Source organism: Procambarus clarkii, chromosome 73 (assembly GCF_040958095.1).
Source record: "Procambarus clarkii isolate CNS0578487 chromosome 73, FALCON_Pclarkii_2.0, whole genome shotgun sequence".
Classification (NCBI taxonomy): Eukaryota; Metazoa; Arthropoda; class Malacostraca; order Decapoda; family Cambaridae; genus Procambarus; species Procambarus clarkii.
Window position 1 is genome coordinate 29,197,739 of NC_091222.1, and position 20,521 is coordinate 29,218,259.

The 20,521-nt window shown below is 44.9% G+C and overlaps 1 protein-coding gene across 1 annotated transcript; it reads right to left on the reverse strand.

The window, feature by feature from the left end:
* Positions 1-5,750: 5,750 nt before the first annotated feature.
* LOC138356696 (A-kinase anchor protein 5-like) lies at positions 5,751-6,323 on the reverse strand. Its single transcript, XM_069312894.1, has one exon. The coding sequence runs from the start codon at positions 6,321-6,323 to the stop codon at positions 5,751-5,753; it is 573 nt and encodes a 190-aa protein (XP_069168995.1).
* Positions 6,324-20,521: the final 14,198 nt, after the last annotated feature.

The window sequence follows — 20,521 nt, forward strand, 5'->3', positions numbered from 1 at the left end:
TAATTAGTTAGTTTTATGTTAATTGTGGGAATAAATTACCTGAAGCCATAATTACAGTCATTTGTACTTAAAAAAACAAAAAATATAAACGCAACATGGATTTGCATTTCTTCTAATTCCTCTGTTCACCTAGCATATATATATATATATATATATATATATATATATATATATATATATATATATATATATATAACTGAAAACTCACACCCCAGAAGTGACTCGAACCCATACTCCCACAACTGGTATGTACAGGGACGCCTTAATCCGCTTGACCATCACGACCATCCGCTTGACCATCATGATTTGATAAAATGCTATGCCCAAGATTACCATCCGAGTGCCGGCGGGGAAGTGGTTCATATAGCCTCGGCTATCACTTCCTTATGTCCGGTCGTGATGGTCAAGCGGATTAAGGCGTCCCTGTACATACCAGTTGTGGGAGTATGGGTTCGAGTCACTTCTGGGGTGTGAGTTTTCAGTTGTATATAGTCCTGGGGACCATTCAGGCTTGTTTGCATATATATATATATATATATATATATGTGTGTATATCACGAAAATAAACACGTGATTAAGAATGTGACAATGTCAGACCACGGAGGAAAAATGAAACAGGAAATTTCCTTAAGTACTTTCGTATATTAAATACATCTTCAGAAGGTCATTTTACAGATCGAGTGATGGGTATAAATAGGCAGGAGAGAGTGGTGAAGTAAGGTGAGGTACAATACTTGGACAACGCAGAAGGCCCATTGGCCCATCAGATGCACCCAATTGGCCCATCCGATGTAGCCCAATGGCCCATCTGATACAGCAGACATACAAGCATAATACATAGGAAATTATAACATAAAGAGGTAAATATATACAATAAATTAGTGAGACAAATGTTTTTCAATGATTCTACTTAAATCGCCCTTTAGCTGATCTATTAGAAATGGATCTAAGTTATATAGACCACTGCTAATATTCAAATTACTTTCTTTGGTGATCTGTATCAAAGCGGATTCAATTATGTTTCTGTTATAGGTGCTTTTACAATTTGTTATTGAAGACGCACTCTCCCAATCAATTTGGTGAGCTTTTTCTGACAAATGCACAAACAAAGCATTAGATAATTGGCCATGTCTTACAGAGTATTTATGTTGCGATATTCTACATTTTAAATCTTTAGATGTTTGCCCGACATAGAACTTATTACATTCCTTACAAGGTATTTTATAAATGACGCAATTATCACTACGAGGGCTGTTCCTTACTAATAGCTTACCAACAGTGTTTTCGTAGCTAAACATTACATCTATATTAAAAAGTTTCAAGGCCTTGACAATATTCTCAAACCCAGAGAAATATGGTAAACATAACACATTCTTTGGGCGAGTCCTTTCACTGCATACATTATTATAATATGTACGACGAGCTTTGTTACGACAAACTTCCAAAAAATTCAGTGGGTAACAAAGCTTAAGACCAATCGCATCAATATTCTTAAATTCTTCATCTAAGAATTCTGGACTCACAACTCGAAGAGCTCTTAGATACATTGAAGAAAAAATTGACTTTTTTACATTGTATTTATGCCCTGAAAAATAATGAACATAAGATAAATTGTTCGTAGGTTTTCTGTAAACACTAAACTTTAATGAAGAGTTTTCCCTATGAATAAGCACATCTAAGAATGGCAAACATTTATCAATTTCAGTCTCCATAGTAAATTTTATGGAGGTGACTTGATCATTAAGTTTGGCTACAAATTCGTCTGTGTTTACATCTGAAGGCCAAATACACAAGATATCATCAACATATCTAAACCAAGGAATGATTCCAGGAGTTATTTTTGAAACAAATTTCTTTTCAAAGAATTCCATGTACAGGTTTGAGAGCAATGGCGATAGAGGATTCCCCATTGCCATTCCAAAAGTCTGTAAATAATACTCATTATTAAAGGTAAATTTACATTCTTTAATGCACAACTTAACAAGACTGACAATAATATCAGCAGAAAGAGGTAAGTCATGGCTCATTAGTTCACGAGCAAGAAAATCGAGAATATCATCGACCGGTACCTTTGTGAACAAGGAACAAACGTCAAAACTGATTAACTTTACATCAGGAGTGACAGGAACACTATTCAATTTGTTAACTAAATCAAGAGAATTTGTCAAATGAGAAGAGGAGATAGTTCCTAACAAAGGGGACAAGATTTTGGTAAGCCATTTGGAGAGTTTGTAAGAAATGGATCCCACAGAACTGATGATAGGTCTCATGGGATTGTTAGGCTTATGCGTCTTGACAAGACCATATAGATATGGTAATGAAGGTGATGAAGTAGTAAATTGATTAAGAAGATCTTTATGTTTACTTAACAACTTCCTCAAGCTACTATTGAAGAACTTGATGATGTCCTCAAGAGGATTTTTCCTAAGCTTAGTGTACGTTGATCTTAGTAGTATCTTGCTCGTGAACTAATGAGCCATGACTTACCTCTTTCTGCTGATATTATTGTCAGTCTTGTTAAGTTGTGCATTAAAGAATGTAAATTTACCTTTAATAATGAGTATTATTTACAGACTTTTGGAATGGCAATGGGGAATCCTCTATCGCCATTGCTCTCAAACCTGTACATGGAATTCTTTGAAAAGAAATTTGTTTCAAAAATAACTCCTGGAATCATTCCTTGGTTTAGATATGTTGATGATATCTTGTGTATTTGGCCTTCAGATGTAAACACAGACGAATTTGTAGCCAAACTTAATGATCAAGTCACCTCCATAAAATTTACTATGGAGACTGAAATTGATAAATGTTTGCCATTCTTAGATGTGCTTATTCATAGGGAAAACTCTTCATTAAAGTTTAGTGTTTACAGAAAACCTACGAACAATTTATCTTATGTTCATTATTTTTCAGGGCATAAATACAATGTAAAAAAGTCAATTTTTTCTTCAATGTATCTAAGAGCTCTTCGAGTTGTGAGTCCAGAATTCTTAGATGAAGAATTTAAGAATATTGATGCGATTGGTCTTAAGCTTTGTTACCCACTGAATTTTTTGGAAGTTTGTCGTAACAAAGCTCGTCGTACATATTATAATAATGTATGCAGTGAAAGGACTCGCCCAAAGAATGTGTTATGTTTACCATATTTCTCTGGGTTTGAGAATATTGTCAAGGCCTTGAAACTTTTTAATATAGATGTAATGTTTAGCTACGAAAACACTGTTGGTAAGCTATTAGTAAGGAACAGCCCTCGTAGTGATAATTGCGTCATTTATAAAATACCTTGTAAGGAATGTAATAAGTTCTATGTCGGGCAAACATCTAAAGATTTAAAATGTAGAATATCGCAACATAAATACTCTGTAAGACATGGCCAATTATCTAATGCTTTGTTTGTGCATTTGTCAGAAAAAGCTCACCAAATTGATTGGGAGAGTGCGTCTTCAATAACAAATTGTAAAAGCACCTATAACAGAAACATAATTGAATCCGCTTTGATACAGATCACCAAAGAAAGTAATTTGAATATTAGCAGTGGTCTATATAACTTAGATCCATTTCTAATAGATCAGCTAAAGGGCGATTTAAGTAGAATCATTGAAAAACATTTGTCTCACTAATTTATTGTATATATTTACCTCTTTATGTTATAATTTCCTATGTATTATGCTTGTATGTCTGCTGTATCAGATGGGCCATTGGGCTACATCGGATGGGCCAATTGGGTGCATCTGATGGGCCAATGGGCCTTCTGCGTTGTCCAAGTATTGTACCTCACCTTACTTCACCACTCTCTCCTGCCTATTTATACCCATCACTCGATCTGTAAAATGACCTTCTGAAGATGTATTTAATATACGAAAGTACTTAAGGAAATTTCCTGTTTCATTTTTCCTCCGTGGTCTGACATTGTCATATATATATATATATATATATATATATATAAAATACAAAATTGTAATAAGTTTTCACCTGTGTCGCCTTGTTCATGTTCCACCCATGCTTAATAGTCTTTGCATGTCAATTCCTGATAAATTTGTAGGTGGTGATCATGTCTCCTCTTACTCTTGAGTCTTCCAGTGACGTGAGGTTTGTTTGTGTATATATATGGTGTAGACAGTGTGCGTAATTAATTAGCTGTGAAGATATATGATGCGTATAATTAGTGAGGGGGGGGGGAGTAGAGGCTGGCCAGCTGGCTTGTGTTTACAAAGGTCACGGCTATAACATCACTAACTACACAGTTCTAACAACAGGTCACTAACAACACAACACTAATACCAGGCCACTAACTACACAACACTAACAACAGGTCACTAACTACACAACACTAACAACAGGTCACTAACTACACAACACTAACAACAGGTCACTAACTACACAACACTAACAACAGACCACTAACACGGGCCTGCTAATGAAGCCCTAAGACCAAAGCACTAACAACAGGCCACTAACTACACAACACTAACACCAGGCCACTAACTACACAACACTAACAACAGGTCACTAACTACACAACACTAACAACAGACCACTAACACGGGCCTGCTAATGAAGCCCTAAGACCAAAGCACTAACAACAGGCCACTAACTACACAACATTAGTGTCACTAACAACCACAACACTAACACCAGGCCACTAACTACACAACACTAATAAAACACAGACCACTAACAACAGACCACTAACCCCGGCCTGCCAATGAACCACTAACAACAGACCACTAACCCCGGCCTGCCAATGAACCACTAACAACAGACCACTAACCCCGGCCTGCTAATGAACCACTAACAACAGACCACTAACCCCGGCCTGCCAATGAACCACTAACAACAGACCACTAACCCCGGCCTGCCAATGAACCACTAACAACAGACCACTAACCCCGGCCTGCCAATGAACCACTAACAACAGACCACTAACCCCGGCCTGCTAATGAACCACTAACAACAGACCACTAACCCCGGCCTGCCAATGAACCACTAACAACAGACCACTAACCCCGGCCTGCTAATGAACCACTAACACCACTAACAACAAAGCAGTGTGGCCGGGTGACGGGAGTAGTGTGGGTGTTGGGACCAGCCCAAGGGTTCCGTAGGCCTGCCTGCCTGCCGCCGCCCGCCCGCCCTGGCTCGCTGCCAATCAGAGACTTTGTCATTACCAACCAGCTGCTGCCACCACGCCACAGCCGTCTGTCTGTCTGTCTGTGGCACTCCGTTCCTGTGTGTTGGTGCCACCCCGGTGCCCTGATGTGTGTGTGTGTGGGACAAGGTGTCATCGTCCTTATGCTAGTACCGTATATGGACCAAGACGAAGATTTCCAGCAGCGTCTTACAAGTGTTTAATCATTGGTTGGTCTCTAATTATACGCGGGCGCATCGTTAGCGTGTCTCAGGGAAGTCACTTGGCCGGCGAGCCGCTCCCGTGCCGCCCTGACTCTTTCTCTCCATCTCTCACTAATCATTCTCATTTTTAATCATTTTATTCACGTCTATTTTGTAGGCTGGAGTTCCCAGAGGGAATGGAATTATCAGGGGGGAAGAGTGCCATGCCATTACGACTATATAGCACTTGGAAGGGGTCAGGATAAGGATTTGGGATGGGACGGGAGCATGGAATCCAGAGAGCATTGTGTGTGTCTGTCAGGTAGGTGTTCTCTGAGATCTTCCGAAATATGTTAATGTTCCCTTCACCAATTGTTATCTCCGAACACAAACCACTGCCTGGTTCCCTTCACCAATTGTTATCTCCGAACACAAACCACTGCCTGGTTCCCTTCACCAATCATTGCCTGGTTCCCTTCACCAATCATTGCCTGGTTCCCTGCACCAATCACAGCCTGGTTCCCTGCACCAATCACAGCCTGGTTCCCTTCACCAATCACTGCCTGGTTCCCTTCACCAATCATTGCCTGGTTCCCTTCACCAATCACAGCCTGGTTCCCTGCACCAATCATTGCCTGGTTCCCTGCACCAATCACTGCCTGGTTCCCTTCACCAATCACTGCCTGGTTCCCTTCACCAATCATTGCCTGGTTCCCTTCACCAATCACAGCCTGGTTCCCTGCACCAATCACAGCCTGGTTCCCTGCACCAATCATTGCCTGGTTCCCTTCACCAATCATTGCCTGGTTCCCTGCACCAATCATTGCCTGGTTCCCTGCACCAATCACCCCCTGGTTCCCTGCACCAATCACTGCCTTGTTCCCTTCACCGATCACCCCCTGGTTCCCTGCACCAATCACTGCCTGGTTCCCTACACCAATCACTGCCTGGTTCCTCGCCCCAATCACTGTCTGGTTCCTTACACCACTCATCCCATGGTTCCTTGCCCCAATCACTGTCTGGTTCCTTACACCAATCACCCCCTGGTTCCCTGCACCAATCACAGCCTGGTTTCCTGCACCAATCACCCCCTGGTTCCCTTCCCCAATCACCGTCTTTGACAATCAGTGAGTGCAACACTGAGACAATAACTCACTACACATATTTAACCCCCATAACAGCCTCACACACTGACACAAGTCAGAGTTGTCACCCACCTTAACACTTACCCTAAAACATTTGTTAACAATGAAATAACATCATAAAAACCCTTTTGTTACGGCGGGTTATACCGAACAGATCAACATTACTTGAGAACAAAGTGATATATATATTAGTATAACCGGAAGTCCGTTAAGGCGACTATACGGGTGATGAACATGTCAAAATATTCCACGTTTAAGCGTCTCTTGAACGCAGCATCAGCGCAAATTACAGCTCTTAGCGATCGCAGTTTTTGATGAATTAAAAGTTTTAGGAGGTGAGTTTTTGCAGTAGTGTTTCCCGCTGAGAGCCGACGGACGCACGACGCTTCCTGCGTGTCGGACGAGGCTTCCTGCGTGTCGGACGAGGCTTCCTGCGTGTCGGACGAGGCTTCCTGCGTGTCGCACGAGGCTTCCTGCGTGTCGGACGAGGCTTCCTGCGTGTCGCACGAGGCTTCCTGCGTGTCGGACGAGGCTTCCTGCGTGTCGCACGACGCTTCCTGCGTGTCGGACGACATACCACTGCCTTCCAGCACGACACTTGTGCTTGTATAAGCATTAACGAACTCTGTCGATCGTGTGAGCTGTGAGGTGCGTAGCGAAGAAGATGATGATGATGATGATGATGATGATGATGATGATGATGATGATGATGATGATGATGATGATGATGAGGAGGAAGGGGGGGGGGTTGGTTGTAGATGAAGCAGTGTTTGTTATAGGTCAATGCGAGAGGCTTTACACTACTAGTTTGTCCTGGAACACGACCCGCCCATCGATTTACAACCAAGGATTCAAACAAGCATTTACTTAAGTACTTAAGAACCTATACATCTTTTCTCAATCTTTGGCGCCTTTGTTTACACTGACAAGTGTCCCAGCATCAAAACTTCGGGAACAATTCAATATTATTATTGTTATAAGGAACCTCCATGTGCTTCGGAGTTCATAAAATGTTTAATAAATGTAAGTATATGGAGGAGGGAAGGAGGGAGAGTGTCGCTGTGGTCCTTGACGGGTCGTGTGGGTCAAGTGCAGCAGACAAGTCAGTAGCAGCAGCAGGACGTTCCAATTGACAGATAACGGCCCTTAACATACACGTCAGCATAAATGCGCAATTGAATACGGAACACAAACTGTTGCTTGAACAGTGTGGTTACGGGGAAGATTATCTTAGTCAGCGTTCAGACTCGTTCTATTATCTTGGATGTGTTATAAGGGTTAGTATGGCAGCTGATTTATTTAACCACTTGTGACTATTCTCATAATGTTAACATTATGTGTTGTGTAATATACTCATGACGCCATCTGCGTCAAGGAGTACCATCCATATTGCTTGTGTGCACACACAGGAGACTGACACTGCTGGCACTATACTTGGCCCTCCTCACATTTGGAAACGCCATGCAGGGGTGTAGGGCAGGGGTGTAGGGCAGGGGTGTAGGGCAGGGGTGTAGGGAAGGGGTGTGGGGCAGGGGTGTGGGACAGAGGTGTGGGGCCGGGGTGTAGGGCAGGGGTGTAGGACAGGGGTGTGGGGCCGGGGTGAGCGACCGGTGGAGGCCTAACCCACGTCTCTACATTCCTAAGAGTCAGTTCTGCTCCAGACACCTACCCAGACTGGCCAGTGACGTCACCTCCACACCGCCGTATAGACCAGGCAAGACATGAACTGTACCAACACTATGAAGCAGTCACCTTCGATCCAGAGGGCTTAGTACTGAAGCAGTCACGTGAGCCTTCTGTACCCCCCCTATAATGATAGGCTACGGGCTCACCATAGCCCGTGCTACGTGGAACTTTTTGTTCCAGGTAGCAAATCTTAAACAGCAACAAGGTACACTGACCTGTCCTTGACTTCAGGACGAGAGCTCTCACCCGCCCTGCCCGCCGCCCCACACAACTCTGCTTTATTATAGACGTCAAACACACGTGGACAGCAGAGGAAAGGTAACCGAATAGTATAGTTTGTCTCTAGTGTAATTTTGGGTTATTATATTGGTCATGTCCATGAAATATAATGTCTTCGTCCATGGTTGGAAACCAGACGCGTGCTACTAGCCATACCAGACTTTGTATAGTGATTTTGTAATTGTATGGGTGGTATCTAGCCTTTCACCTAGGGTGGCAGCGGCTGGTCGTGGATTGAGGTCGTGGCTTGAGTGGTCGTGGATTGATTTATCCTCTACCAGGAGCACTTAAATCAGCAGATAAAGTGCCACTACACAAGGGAGATGGTAAAGCTTTGGGGACAAAACTATAGACCAGTCACGCTAATATCACACTTAATAAAAGTTTTAAAAAGACTGATTAAGAAGCAAATATCTAAAAACATCATATTACAAATACAGTAAAGTCATAACTTAAAATATATTACGGTAACCTGGCCCGGGTAGACAGGTAGGAGGCTCCTAGCCCGGGTGGACAGGTAGGAGGCTCCTGGCCCGGGTGGACAGGTAGGAGGCTCCTGGCCCGGGTAGACAGGTAGGAGGCTCCTGGCCCGGGTGGACAGGTAGGAGGCTCCTAGCCCGGGTGGACAGGTAGGAGGCTCCTGGCCCGGGTGGACAGGTAGGAGGCTCCTAGCCCGGGTGGACAGGTAGGAGGCACCTGGCCCGGGTGGACAGGTAGGAGGCTCCTAGCCCGGGTGGACAGGTAGGAGGGCCCGTCCACTTCCCAGAGTCTCACGCCCCACGGGTCCCGGGTGGACGGGCCCGGGCGGGCCAGGGCGGGCCACTAGAAGATGGGCAGGTAAACATTAACGCACTTGCTCCCTCGTAACAAAAACAGGCTCGGGTAGTCTCGCCTTATTAATCAACGAGTCACAACACAGACAAGACGGTCAAGCGCTATTTGGCTTAAGTGAGTTACCTCTTCTGACTAACCACTTGCCAGATTTTGTTTTTTATGGACGCCATTACTCATATCGCCGTGTGTGAGTGCTGCTCCCGCCGCTCTAGTCGGTGGCGCCACCTGCTGGCGTGCGTGTGCGTGCGTGCGTGTGTGTGTGTGTGTGTGTGTGTGTGTGTGTGTGTGTGTGTGTGTGTGTGTGTGTGTGTGTGTGTGTGTGTGTGTGTGTGTGTGTGTGTGTGTGTGTGTGTGTGTGTACTCACCTAGTTCTCACCTAGTTGTGTTTGCGGGGGTTGAGCTCTGGCTCTTTGGTCCCGCCTCTCAACCGTCAGTCAACAGGTGTACAGGTTCCTGAGCCTATCGGGCTCTATCATATCTACATTTAAAACTGTGTATGGAGTCAGCCTCCACCACACAGTTTTAAATGTAGATATGATAGAGCCCAGTAGGCTCAGGAATCTGTACACCAGTTGATTGACAGTTGAGAGACGGGACCAAAGAGCCAAAGCTCAACGCCCGCAAGCACAAATAGGTGAGTACAAATAGGTGAGTGTGTGTGTGTGTGTGTGTGTGTGTGTGTGTGTGTACGTTGCTCTCTCTCTCACCACATCATCCATGTTTTGATATTCAACGTCGAGTCCCTTATCATCATTATCGTTATTATCAATACAAACCGTGGCTCCGACTCCCTTTCCTAAGCCGACCGACCGACCGGTCGAAGGGGCGGGCCACTGACGAGGATGAAAGTGTTAAAAGTTTCAATTAAGCTCAGCTACTCCGAAGGACGTAACAAAAAGGCGGTGTGTGTGTTTTTGCATGTGTGTTGAGAGTGTGTTTACACAGTAGCCGGGAGGAGGAGGAGGAGGAGGGAAGGGGGGTAGACTGCAGAAAGCTGTATGCGCCTGTCTTCCACTCCTTGTGTTCCTCTCCAGTATTTACGATCACTTCAAACTTCGCTCTATTATCTTATTGGCCACCTGATAGTGGCAGCGGCCGGGGCAAGAACAGGCAGGTGGGGAAGGTTGACATGTTCGCTGGCTTCTCATACCAGCAAGCTCAACCAATAGCCTAATGGAACCGATATGATTCACAGCAAAAACTGACGACAGAGCAAAAAACTGAAGACAGAGCAACATTACTGAAGAGAAGATCAGGACATATTAGAACACGAAAAGTAATTCAAAAGTCTTTGGATAGAAGCAAGAAGGCCGCTACTAGGCAGGAGACGAGAGCGCTAAGAGTGAAGAGTGAGAGTGAGAGCTGGTTGAGAGTTGTGGGGAGGGGGGAGGGGGAGGAACGGGAGAGGGAAAAAGCGGGTAGCACAATGGTCAAAAGTAATATGCAGTAAAATAACACGCCCGGGTCAGAGGAGTATCATATTTAAATCAACACAGTTTTTTTTTTTTACCGTGTGTGTGTGTGTGTGTGTGTGTGTGTGTGTGTGTGTGTGTGTGTGTGTGTGTGTGTGTGTGTGTGTGTGTGTGTGTGTGTGTGTGTGTGTGTGTGCCGCATGAGCTGCCGCGGCCAGACGGAACCATCTGCGGCACACCTTTAAACGCCGCATGTAAACACTAGCACCAGCTGGACTTGGAGACGTCGTGAGCTTGGCTCTAATGATACCAAGTTGGGGCTGATGGTCTTATTGTATGGTGTCGACACACACACACACACACACACACACACACACACACACACTTGGGGGCTGGTAGCTGAGTGGACAGCGCTCTAGACTCGTGGATCTATCGATCGGGGTTCAATCCCCGCAGCCACCGGAAACAGGTGGGCAGTTTCCTTCACCCTGATGTACCTGTTACCTAACAGTAAATAGGTACCAGGGAGTTAGACAGCTCCTACGGGCTACTTCCTGGGGATGTGTGTATGTGTGTGAAAAAAGTTAACAGTTAGTAACAGTTGATTGAGAGTTCAGAGGAAGACCGAAAGAGCAGAGCTCAACCCCCACAAGCACAAATAAATGAATACACAAAGAAACTTGGTGAAAGGGCACAAGATGAAAACCCAGATGCAATAGCTCTCACATAATTGTCAAGTATCACTGTCATATCTTGAGGTTATCTTGAGATGATTTCGGGGCTTTAGTGTCCCAGCGGCCCGGTCCTCGACCAGGCCTCCACCCCCAGGAAGCAGCCCGTGACAGCTGACTAACTCCCAGGTACCTATTTACTGCTAGGTAACAGGGGCATTTAGGGTGAAAGAAACTTTGCCCATTTGTTTCTGCCTCGTGCGGGAATCGAACCCGCGCCACAGAATTACGAGTCCTGCGCGCTATCCACTAGGCTACGAGGCCCCCGTAGGTCATAACATAACTGTCATAACAGTTTTTTAACAGGACTACAGAGTAGTCCTGTTAAGTCTCCTGAGACTGATGGACTACTACTACTACTACTACTCTGTATCAAGGAGAGAAGGAAGAACAGTGGCTCTGCTGATAAGAAAGAACTGTAGTTTTAGAGACTTCTGTCCTGTGAAGGGTTCAGAGGCTATATAAAAGCCACTGTGACAATGGGAAGACCAAACATCATGATAGTAGTAATATATAACCCTCCAATAAATGACAGAAGACAGACAGGAGTATGATAGAAACATGGCGACCATCAGTATAATAGAGAACACCCACTGAGAGAGAGAGAGAGAGAGAGAGAGAGAGAGAGAGAGAGAGAGAGAGAGAGAGAGAGAGAGAGAGAGAGAGAGAGAGAGAGAGAGAGAGAGAGAGAGAGAGATAAAAACCTAACATCAACAAGTCCCCCAAATCTCCCCACAAACTTCAAACGGCAGCGTGGAGAGGAAATAATCCCACTCGGATGTTCTGGTGACCAATACGTCCACTTAAAGTCACTAAGCCGGCCTCGCCCCCCCTCCCCCCTCTCTGCCCCATATAACCCCCCTCCTCGCCCCATATAACCCCCTTCTCCACCTCATATCAAGGAGGCCCACTTGAGGGGACGTGATTGTGTGTGTTCTCTCTCAAATTGGAGAGCATTTAAAACAAACAGGTTCTTTAAGTCGTATAAAAAAAACGATTTCAGGTTTTGATTTGTTGTAGGGAGCCGGTCGGCCAACACACTGGACTTGTGATCCTGTGGTCCCGGGTTCGATCCCAGGCGCCGGCGAGAAACAATGGGCAGAGTTTCTTTCACCCTTTGTCCTCTGTTACCAAGCAGTAAAATAGGTACCTGGGTGTTAGTCACCTGTCACGGGCTGCTTCCTGAGGGTGGAGGCCTGGTCGAGGACCGGGCCGCGGGGACACTAAAGCCCCGAAATCATCTCAAGATAAGGGTTTAACGCCTCTCAACCTCTGGAGGGTTATTAAGGCCACCACAAGAGCTTACTGACCAACCGGTATGGACACTTTAGTCCAGAATATAGTCCAGAACTAAAGTTAATTGTCAGTGCTAATTCCTGTTAGCACTATCTTACATTCTTAAAATTCAAAGAACTCTTAGATGAATTTGAAGAAAGTAGAATAGTGCAAACAGGAACTAACAGATCCATTTATTATCACAGCCCACAGTTATAAAATGAAAGTACTTATAGTAAGTATTTGGTGGAAATTGTTAATATGTAGTGATGGACCACCAGAAAGTTGACTTATGTATTATTATATTTGGACAAACCGGAAACTGTTTAGACCTAACCTAACCTACCCTAGCAATCCTAGGTCTGAGACATGCGTAGGCCTAACATAGTACATATATATATGAGCAATACTAGGCCTACGAATATTTAAGTTTAGATTTTAGCATTTATGACAATGACATGTGTCAAAATATGTATATGGGGCGAGTAACAAAATCCGCAGACTAACAAAGGTCGTCTCAGCTGGAATACAACTTGGCTACAAGTATCTCTGGCAGTTCTGCTTGTATAGTGATCAAGATGAAGTCAAGTGTGTGGACAAAGCCAAGACACACTAAGAGCATTACATCTTAGACTGTTAAATTGAGCCATTTAGAGATAAATCTAAACTTCGCTGCTTGACATGACGAACCATCTTATTACTAAGGATAAAATATATGAAAACCTTGTTCATTCCCATGCTGTTTCCAGTGCATAAATGACAGATATTAAGAAATTGTCTCCGTGGTGTAGTGGTAAGACACTCGCCTGGCGTTCCGCGAGCGCTATGTCATGGGTTCGTATCCTGGCCGGGGAGGATTTACTGGGCGCAATTCCTTAACTGTAGCCTCTGTTTAACGCAACAGTAAAATGTGTACTTGGGTGAAAAAACGATTCTTCGCGGCAGGGGATCGTATTCCAGGGACCATAGGATTAAGGACCTGCCTGAAACGCTACGCGTACTAGTGGCTGTACAAGAATGTAACAACTCTTGTATATATCTCAAAAAAAAAAAAAAAAAAAAAAAAAAAAAAAAAAAAAAAAAAAAAAAAAAGCAACGTAGTGTGAATACTTGTAATAAACATCTTTCCTATGACCTCTGTAATACCTCCGGAGGTAACACAGCCAAGCATTAGCGAAAAGACTTACCATTAATGTAGAATGTCTATCAGTAAACACATAGCTACTGAAATGGAACAATCTCTAGCTGAAAGTAAAAGATGTACAGTTTAGCCCTACTTGTTCGTGTTAAACAATAGTTTAAATTTCACATTTACAGGTTTTATTCTACTATTCACAACATGTGTTAATCTACATTATATATTGCTCGTTTAAATCAGGATAAATACTATTTATTTTTACCAAGTAAAAATAATATTTTTATGTCTCGGGTGATACACCAGCTGCAGATGTTATATGACATTAAAGTGACGAGCAGAAAGATGGCTAAACATGCATATTTTTTGTATACAAAAAAACTGAAATTAACGAGACAGGTATTGTCACATTGTATGATTCATGCGGTGAATCTCCACCACTTGGCACACCCGGTGCGGGTAGCCACCACCCGTGACTGGCTCCCCTGCTCTCCGGAAATGAATGACGAGATCAACACCTGTGGGACACTCCAGAGCACACGTAAGATGTTCTGCGCAGATGAGGAGCAACAACTGCCGTGTAACGTGTAATGTCATGTGTCACATGTTCAGGACAGGTGTTTGTATACGTCAAAGTGCTTTGGACAACTGTTCAACCCTCAGAATTAGGATCTAATGCTAATATTATAGACGATCGCGCGCACAAGACGTTATGCGGGAGACATACCACATCTGGAATGACTCGGTAACGGTGAGAGACGTGAATCACTGGCCCATCAAGCACTCAATGTCCTCTTACGAAACCTGTACATCTTCCCTCAACCATGGCGGCATAGTCTGCAAGTATTAAACAATTTACGATCTAGGAAATGCTGCGACGTCATCCACAACAATAACAACCTTGCCTTGTGGAGTTCAGAAGGTCGTAAGTTGTTTAACCAAGCTGCCATAATAGAGGAAAGATGCACAGGTTTCGCAACTGGACATAAACTCTTGACGAATCCAAGTCGTCAAAAGGGTGTCACTATTTCCTCTCACGTGGAGAACACTCCACATAATGATTAGTTATCCAATCACAGTTATTAGTTACAGTGATTAGTTATCTAATCACAACTGCGTAGTGATTAGTACCACTAAACAAGCCCCCCCCCCATACATGCTAAATGGTATCCAGCTATTTTCACCCTTCATGTGCAGTCCGCCAGCCCTAACAAGGCCACTTTCCTCATCTTAGAGTGTATTAGGATTGTTACGGTGTCGACACCGTCATTGGAGTACAGTGGCCATGTCAGCGCCATCTATGGGTCTGCTCTCCAACTCCTGGTAGTTGGTGCAACTCGGACAACGCCATCTGTTGGTGGCGGTGAATGGCTCCGGTTTCCTGCCTCAGTCAGAATGTGAGGTCGATGGTGATGACCAACCCGTTCTCGCACTTTCGTATAGTCAATATTGACTAATTAAATACGTGCATATGTGACATACTAGTTTACCTTGAAAAGCTTCATAGAAAACACCGACCTTACCTAACCTTCTTAGTATGTTAAGATAAGCATCTTATTGCTTCTTAATTACAATTATTACTTAACCTATTATAGGTATAGATATTGGTTAAGTAATAACTGTAATTACGAACCAATAAGATGCTTATATTAACATACTAAGAAGGTTAGGTAAGGTCAGTGTTTTCTATGAAGCTTTTCAAGGTAAACTAGCATGTTTAGTATGTCACATATGCACGGATTTAATAAGTCAATATTGACTGTAAAAAAGTGCGAGAACGGGTTGTGATGACCTCTGGTGGGTGGTGTATCAAGTGGACCAGACCACACACTAGAAGGTGAAGGGACGACGACGTTTCGGTCCGTCCTGGACCATTCCAAGTCGATTGGAATGGTTTATCAAAATCAGCGCCATCTAGGTTGTGGCTACAATGCACAATATCAATTCCCTGGTGGAAGAGTTTTATCCCAGGGTTACCCAGTGTACTATCTGGCTAATGACGTTTTTATGTTCACAGAGGTAACACATGGAGGCGATTGAGCTGAGGAGGGCAGTTGACCTTGGGCAGTCCAAGAACTCTTAGCTTGGTCCTGCGAGAGGACTAAGTAGCCGCCGTCGCTCCGAGCAGTGTGTGTTAGCTGCTGATATATACAGTGGTATTGAAGATCGACGTACCTGTGATTGGCTGGTAAGAGTTATGGAAGGCAATGATGTGTCTATTGAGAATCTATTGTGAAGTGCTGCTAATAAGCTGCTAGAGGCTTCTGCCAGGGTGTTAACTACCCCTGTATGTGTTAGTTTGGACCCCTGTCAGCGTGTTGCTGAAGCCCTCTGCCAGTGAGTATCTGGGGCCAGATTCACGAAGCTGTTACGCAAGCACTTACGAACCTGTCCATCTTTTCTCAATCTTTGGCGGTTTTGTTTACAATTATTAAACAGTTAATGAGCTCCGAAGCACCAGGAGGCTGTTTATAACAATAACAACAGTTGATTGGCAAGTTTTACTGCTTGTAAACTGTTTAATAAATGTAAACAAAGCCGTCAAAGATTGAGGAAAGATGTACACGTTCGTAAGTGCTTGCGTAACTGCTTCCTGAATCCGGGTCCTGGAGAGTGAAGGTGAGGTGTAGGCACATCGTGATACTGTGTGGGTGGACTGGCCCAAGTAGAAGGTGAACTCGCCAGTATTTGCCAATACGAGTGGACTTCGTGTACCTGGAATGTGGATTCACAGGGTTTAATAAACACTCGTTGTGTTGTCCTTCGAGAAAGAGACACCATTGTAAATAGGTGTAGTTATACTTTAATATTATAAGATATATTGGTGAAGGGAATTGTGTATAGTTTATCACTATTTATTCATTATACTACTACTTGATAGTCAGTTCTTGAAAGTATACCACCGACTTGGGGTTGGATATAGTAAGAGGTCATAACAGCAAGAACCCGGTTACTGGCCCAAAGTGACCGTAACAAGGATCTTTACCTAATCTAACGACCTAATGATCTTTAGGATCGTTAGGATATGACAACCAATCGAATGCTGCTAAATTGTCACTCATCTGATTGCTTGAGACAGTCAAGTGATGACGCTGTAGATGCTTCAAGGTTTTGAGAGCCGACATTGTTTGTACAAGGTATATGTACACCGTAGAATATGCCAATATATATTAAGCAGGCGATGAATCACAACGTGGCTAAAGTATGATGACCACACCACACACTAGAAGGTGAAGGGACGACGACGTTTCGGTCCGTCCTGGACCATTCTAAAGTCGATTGTGAATGGTCCAGGACGGACCGAAACATCGTCGTCCCTACACATTCTAGTGTGGTCTGGTCATCAATATATATTAATATCCTAAAACATCGTGTAACTAGCGTAATGTGACCAAAGTATAGACGGGGTGGGTCTACTTGGCCCATTGTCGGGGTACAAGAAATCTTAATGTTATCTATACTAGCCTTCACGAGGATGCAACCCACAACAGCTGCCTAACTCCGGGGTATCCATTTTACGGTTAGGGGAACAGAGGCATCAGGTGGAAGGAAACGTGTCAAAAAGCTTATGTCTTGCAGCGAGAATCGAACCCGGGGCTTTCAGATTCCAGTGTCTTGGTAATGACACCTCAAGTCTGTCATGTCAGTGTGCCCGCACGGCTGGCTGGCTGGTGATGTACCCGCACGGCTGACTGGGTGGTGATGTACCCGCACGGCTGACTGGCTGGTGATGTACCCGCACGGCTGGCTGGCTGGTGATGTACCCGCACGGCTGGCTGGCTGGTGATGTACCCGCAAGGCTGGGTGGTGATGTACCCGCAAGGCTGGGTGGTGATGTACCCGCACGGCTGGCTGGCTGGTGATGTACCCGCATGGCCGCACCAAGCCACTGTGGGTGGCGCGGCTGGAGGTGAAAAATGAGTCTGGTATTTGTCAGGACGCTGATGATCTTAATACTGAAAAAAACACCACTCTTTTGTTTTTTCTTCTCCCTCCCCGTCTCCATTTCTCATCCTTCTCCTCGACTCTCCAGTTCTCAGACCCCGTGTGATGTCCTTGTGTCCTGGGGTGTGTCCTGTGTGTCCCGGGGTGTGTCCTGGGGTGTGTACTGTGTGTCCTAGTGGCCTGGGGTCAGATTCACGAAGCAGTTACGCAAGCACTTACGAACCTGTACATCTTTTCTCAATCTTTGGCGGCTTTGTTTCCAATTATTAAACAGTTAATGAGCTCCGAAGCACCAGGAAGCTGTTTATAACAATAACAACAGTTGATTGGCAAGTTTTCATGCTTGTAAACTGTTTAATAAATGTAACCAAAGTCGTCAAAGATTGAGGAAAGATGTACACGTTCGTAAGTACTTGCGTAACTGCTTCGTGAATCTGGCCCCCAGGTTCGTAAGTGCTTGCGTAACTGCTTCGTGAATGTGGCCCCTGGGTTGCTGGCTCCCCCGTCTGGCTGTGTCCTCGGGAACTTGCCAAGTCATTCCTCCCTGGCCAGAGCTTTAACCCATATCAAATTAATATATGAAATTAATGAACCCAGATCAGAGTAAGTATCCACTACGAAAATTAAACTAAAATTACGAACGTTTGTGTTTCACCGCATTATCAACGAAATAGTTTCCTTGATTTGAAATACCAGTATTTGCTTAATATGTGGTGAAACATTATAACGTTCAGAATTTTCTTTTAATTTTCCTAGTGGAAAATGCAAAGAAAATAATGTGAAATGTGAAAATAATTATACAATGTCGTACCAAATAACCAAAACCGCACTTCTTGGGCTAGTATGCAAGGCTCAATTTGCCTAACAAGCAGTGATTTTCGATATTTTCCAATATTTCTTTCCAAATTGGGATATCCTTGCTAATTGGAAGGTCATTAACGGGCTCTTATCAAACTTGGTAATTAGCTGGCTGATCTGGCTTGATGATAGTACTATCATGTGACTGCCTCAGTGTTCCAGCACCCAGCCAGGTAGGCAGTGTGGGGTCCCTACTTCCTCTGTGGCTGTAGGCGCTTCCTACACGATAATCTCTTCGGTGTCTACCTACCTAAACACACTCTCACACACACACACACACACACCTGGTAATCACCTGTTGATTGACAGTTGAGACCTGTTGAGAGGCGGGACCAAAGAGCCAAAGCTCAACCCCCGCAAGCACAAATAGGTGAGTACACACATACACCTGGTAATCACCTGTTGATTGACGGTTGAGACCTGTTGAAACTTGACGGTTGAGAGGCGGGACCAAAGAGCCAGAGCTTAACCCCCGCAAACACAACTAGGCGAGCACAACACACACGTGGTGGATGATCCTCCAGGTTGTTGTGGTGGTGTTGGCACGAGGACCGCAAGCTGAGCAGGGAACATTCGACCACTTGGCCGCGGGCGGCTGCGGGGTAGTAACTAACATCTCAATCCCACGCGAGGTATACGCCAGAAAACCTTTAATCCAATCATCAGGGGCAGTAACAGCACCTGTGCGACGTGGTTAACTCCCCTCTGGCACTTCCCGCGGCACACTCTCCCCTCCCTCCACTCCCCTCTTGGCTAGGGTAATTACCTCACATATCATCTCAACACTTCCACGGCCGCTGTTCATCTTCCTATCCCACGCCAGCAGCCTGGTGGATAGCGCGCAGGACTCGTAATTCTGTGGCGCGGGTTCGATTTCCGCACGAGGCAGAAACAAATGGGCAAAGTTTCTTTCACCCTGAATGCCCCTGTTACCTAGCAGTAAATAGGTACCTGGGTGTTAGTCAGCTGTCACGGGCTGCTTCCTGGGGGTGGAGGCCTGGTCGAGGACCGGGCCGCGGGGACACTAAAAGCCCCGAAATCAACTCAAGATAACCCCAGCATGTCAGAAATACCTTTCCATACCCGTCACATACGGCGGCCTTCCTACCCTGAACCACGGGTTTCTAGGGACTATGACACTACCACCTATAACATGAAGGATCATAATAACGTGGCTGAAGTATGTTGACCAGACCACACACTTGAAGGTGAAGGGACGACGACGTTTCGGTCCGTCCTGGACCATTCTCAAGTCGACAATCGACTTGAGAATGGTCCAGGACGGACCGAAACGTCGTCGTCCCTTCACCTTCTAGTGTGTGTTCTGGTCAACTTGAAGGTTAATACCACTGAGCGTGGAACCTCTTCCCCTCTTCTTTGTGGCGATGGCAGTGATACGCACTTAATCTTTGGCGGTAACGAGGTTGTTAACGCCGGATTATACAATATTCAGAGTCCAACCGGTCGGAAGAGCACTTTTTGGCCCAACAGCTCACACCAAATTGGGTTTTATATCCCACACGGGACCATCTTTATTCCCGGAGGCTTCCACCTGAATGGGTTTCAATCGCCCACATTAATCGTGACTTACCAAGCCTGCTCTCGGCAGGTAACTTGGTAGCCCTTCGTCAGTAAGCAAGAGCTCATGCCCAACCACTTGGGCAGGACGGTAGAGTGACAGTCTCGCGTCATGCAGGTCGGCGTTCAATCCCCGACCAAGTGGTTGCGCACCATTCCTTTCCCCCCGTCCCATCCCAAATCCTTATCCTGACCCCTTCCCAGTGCTATATAGTCATAATGGCTTGGCGCTTTTCCCATTCTTGAGGTTATCTTGAGATGATTTCGGGGCTTTTAGTGTCCCCGCGGCCCGGTCCTCGACCAGGCCTCCAC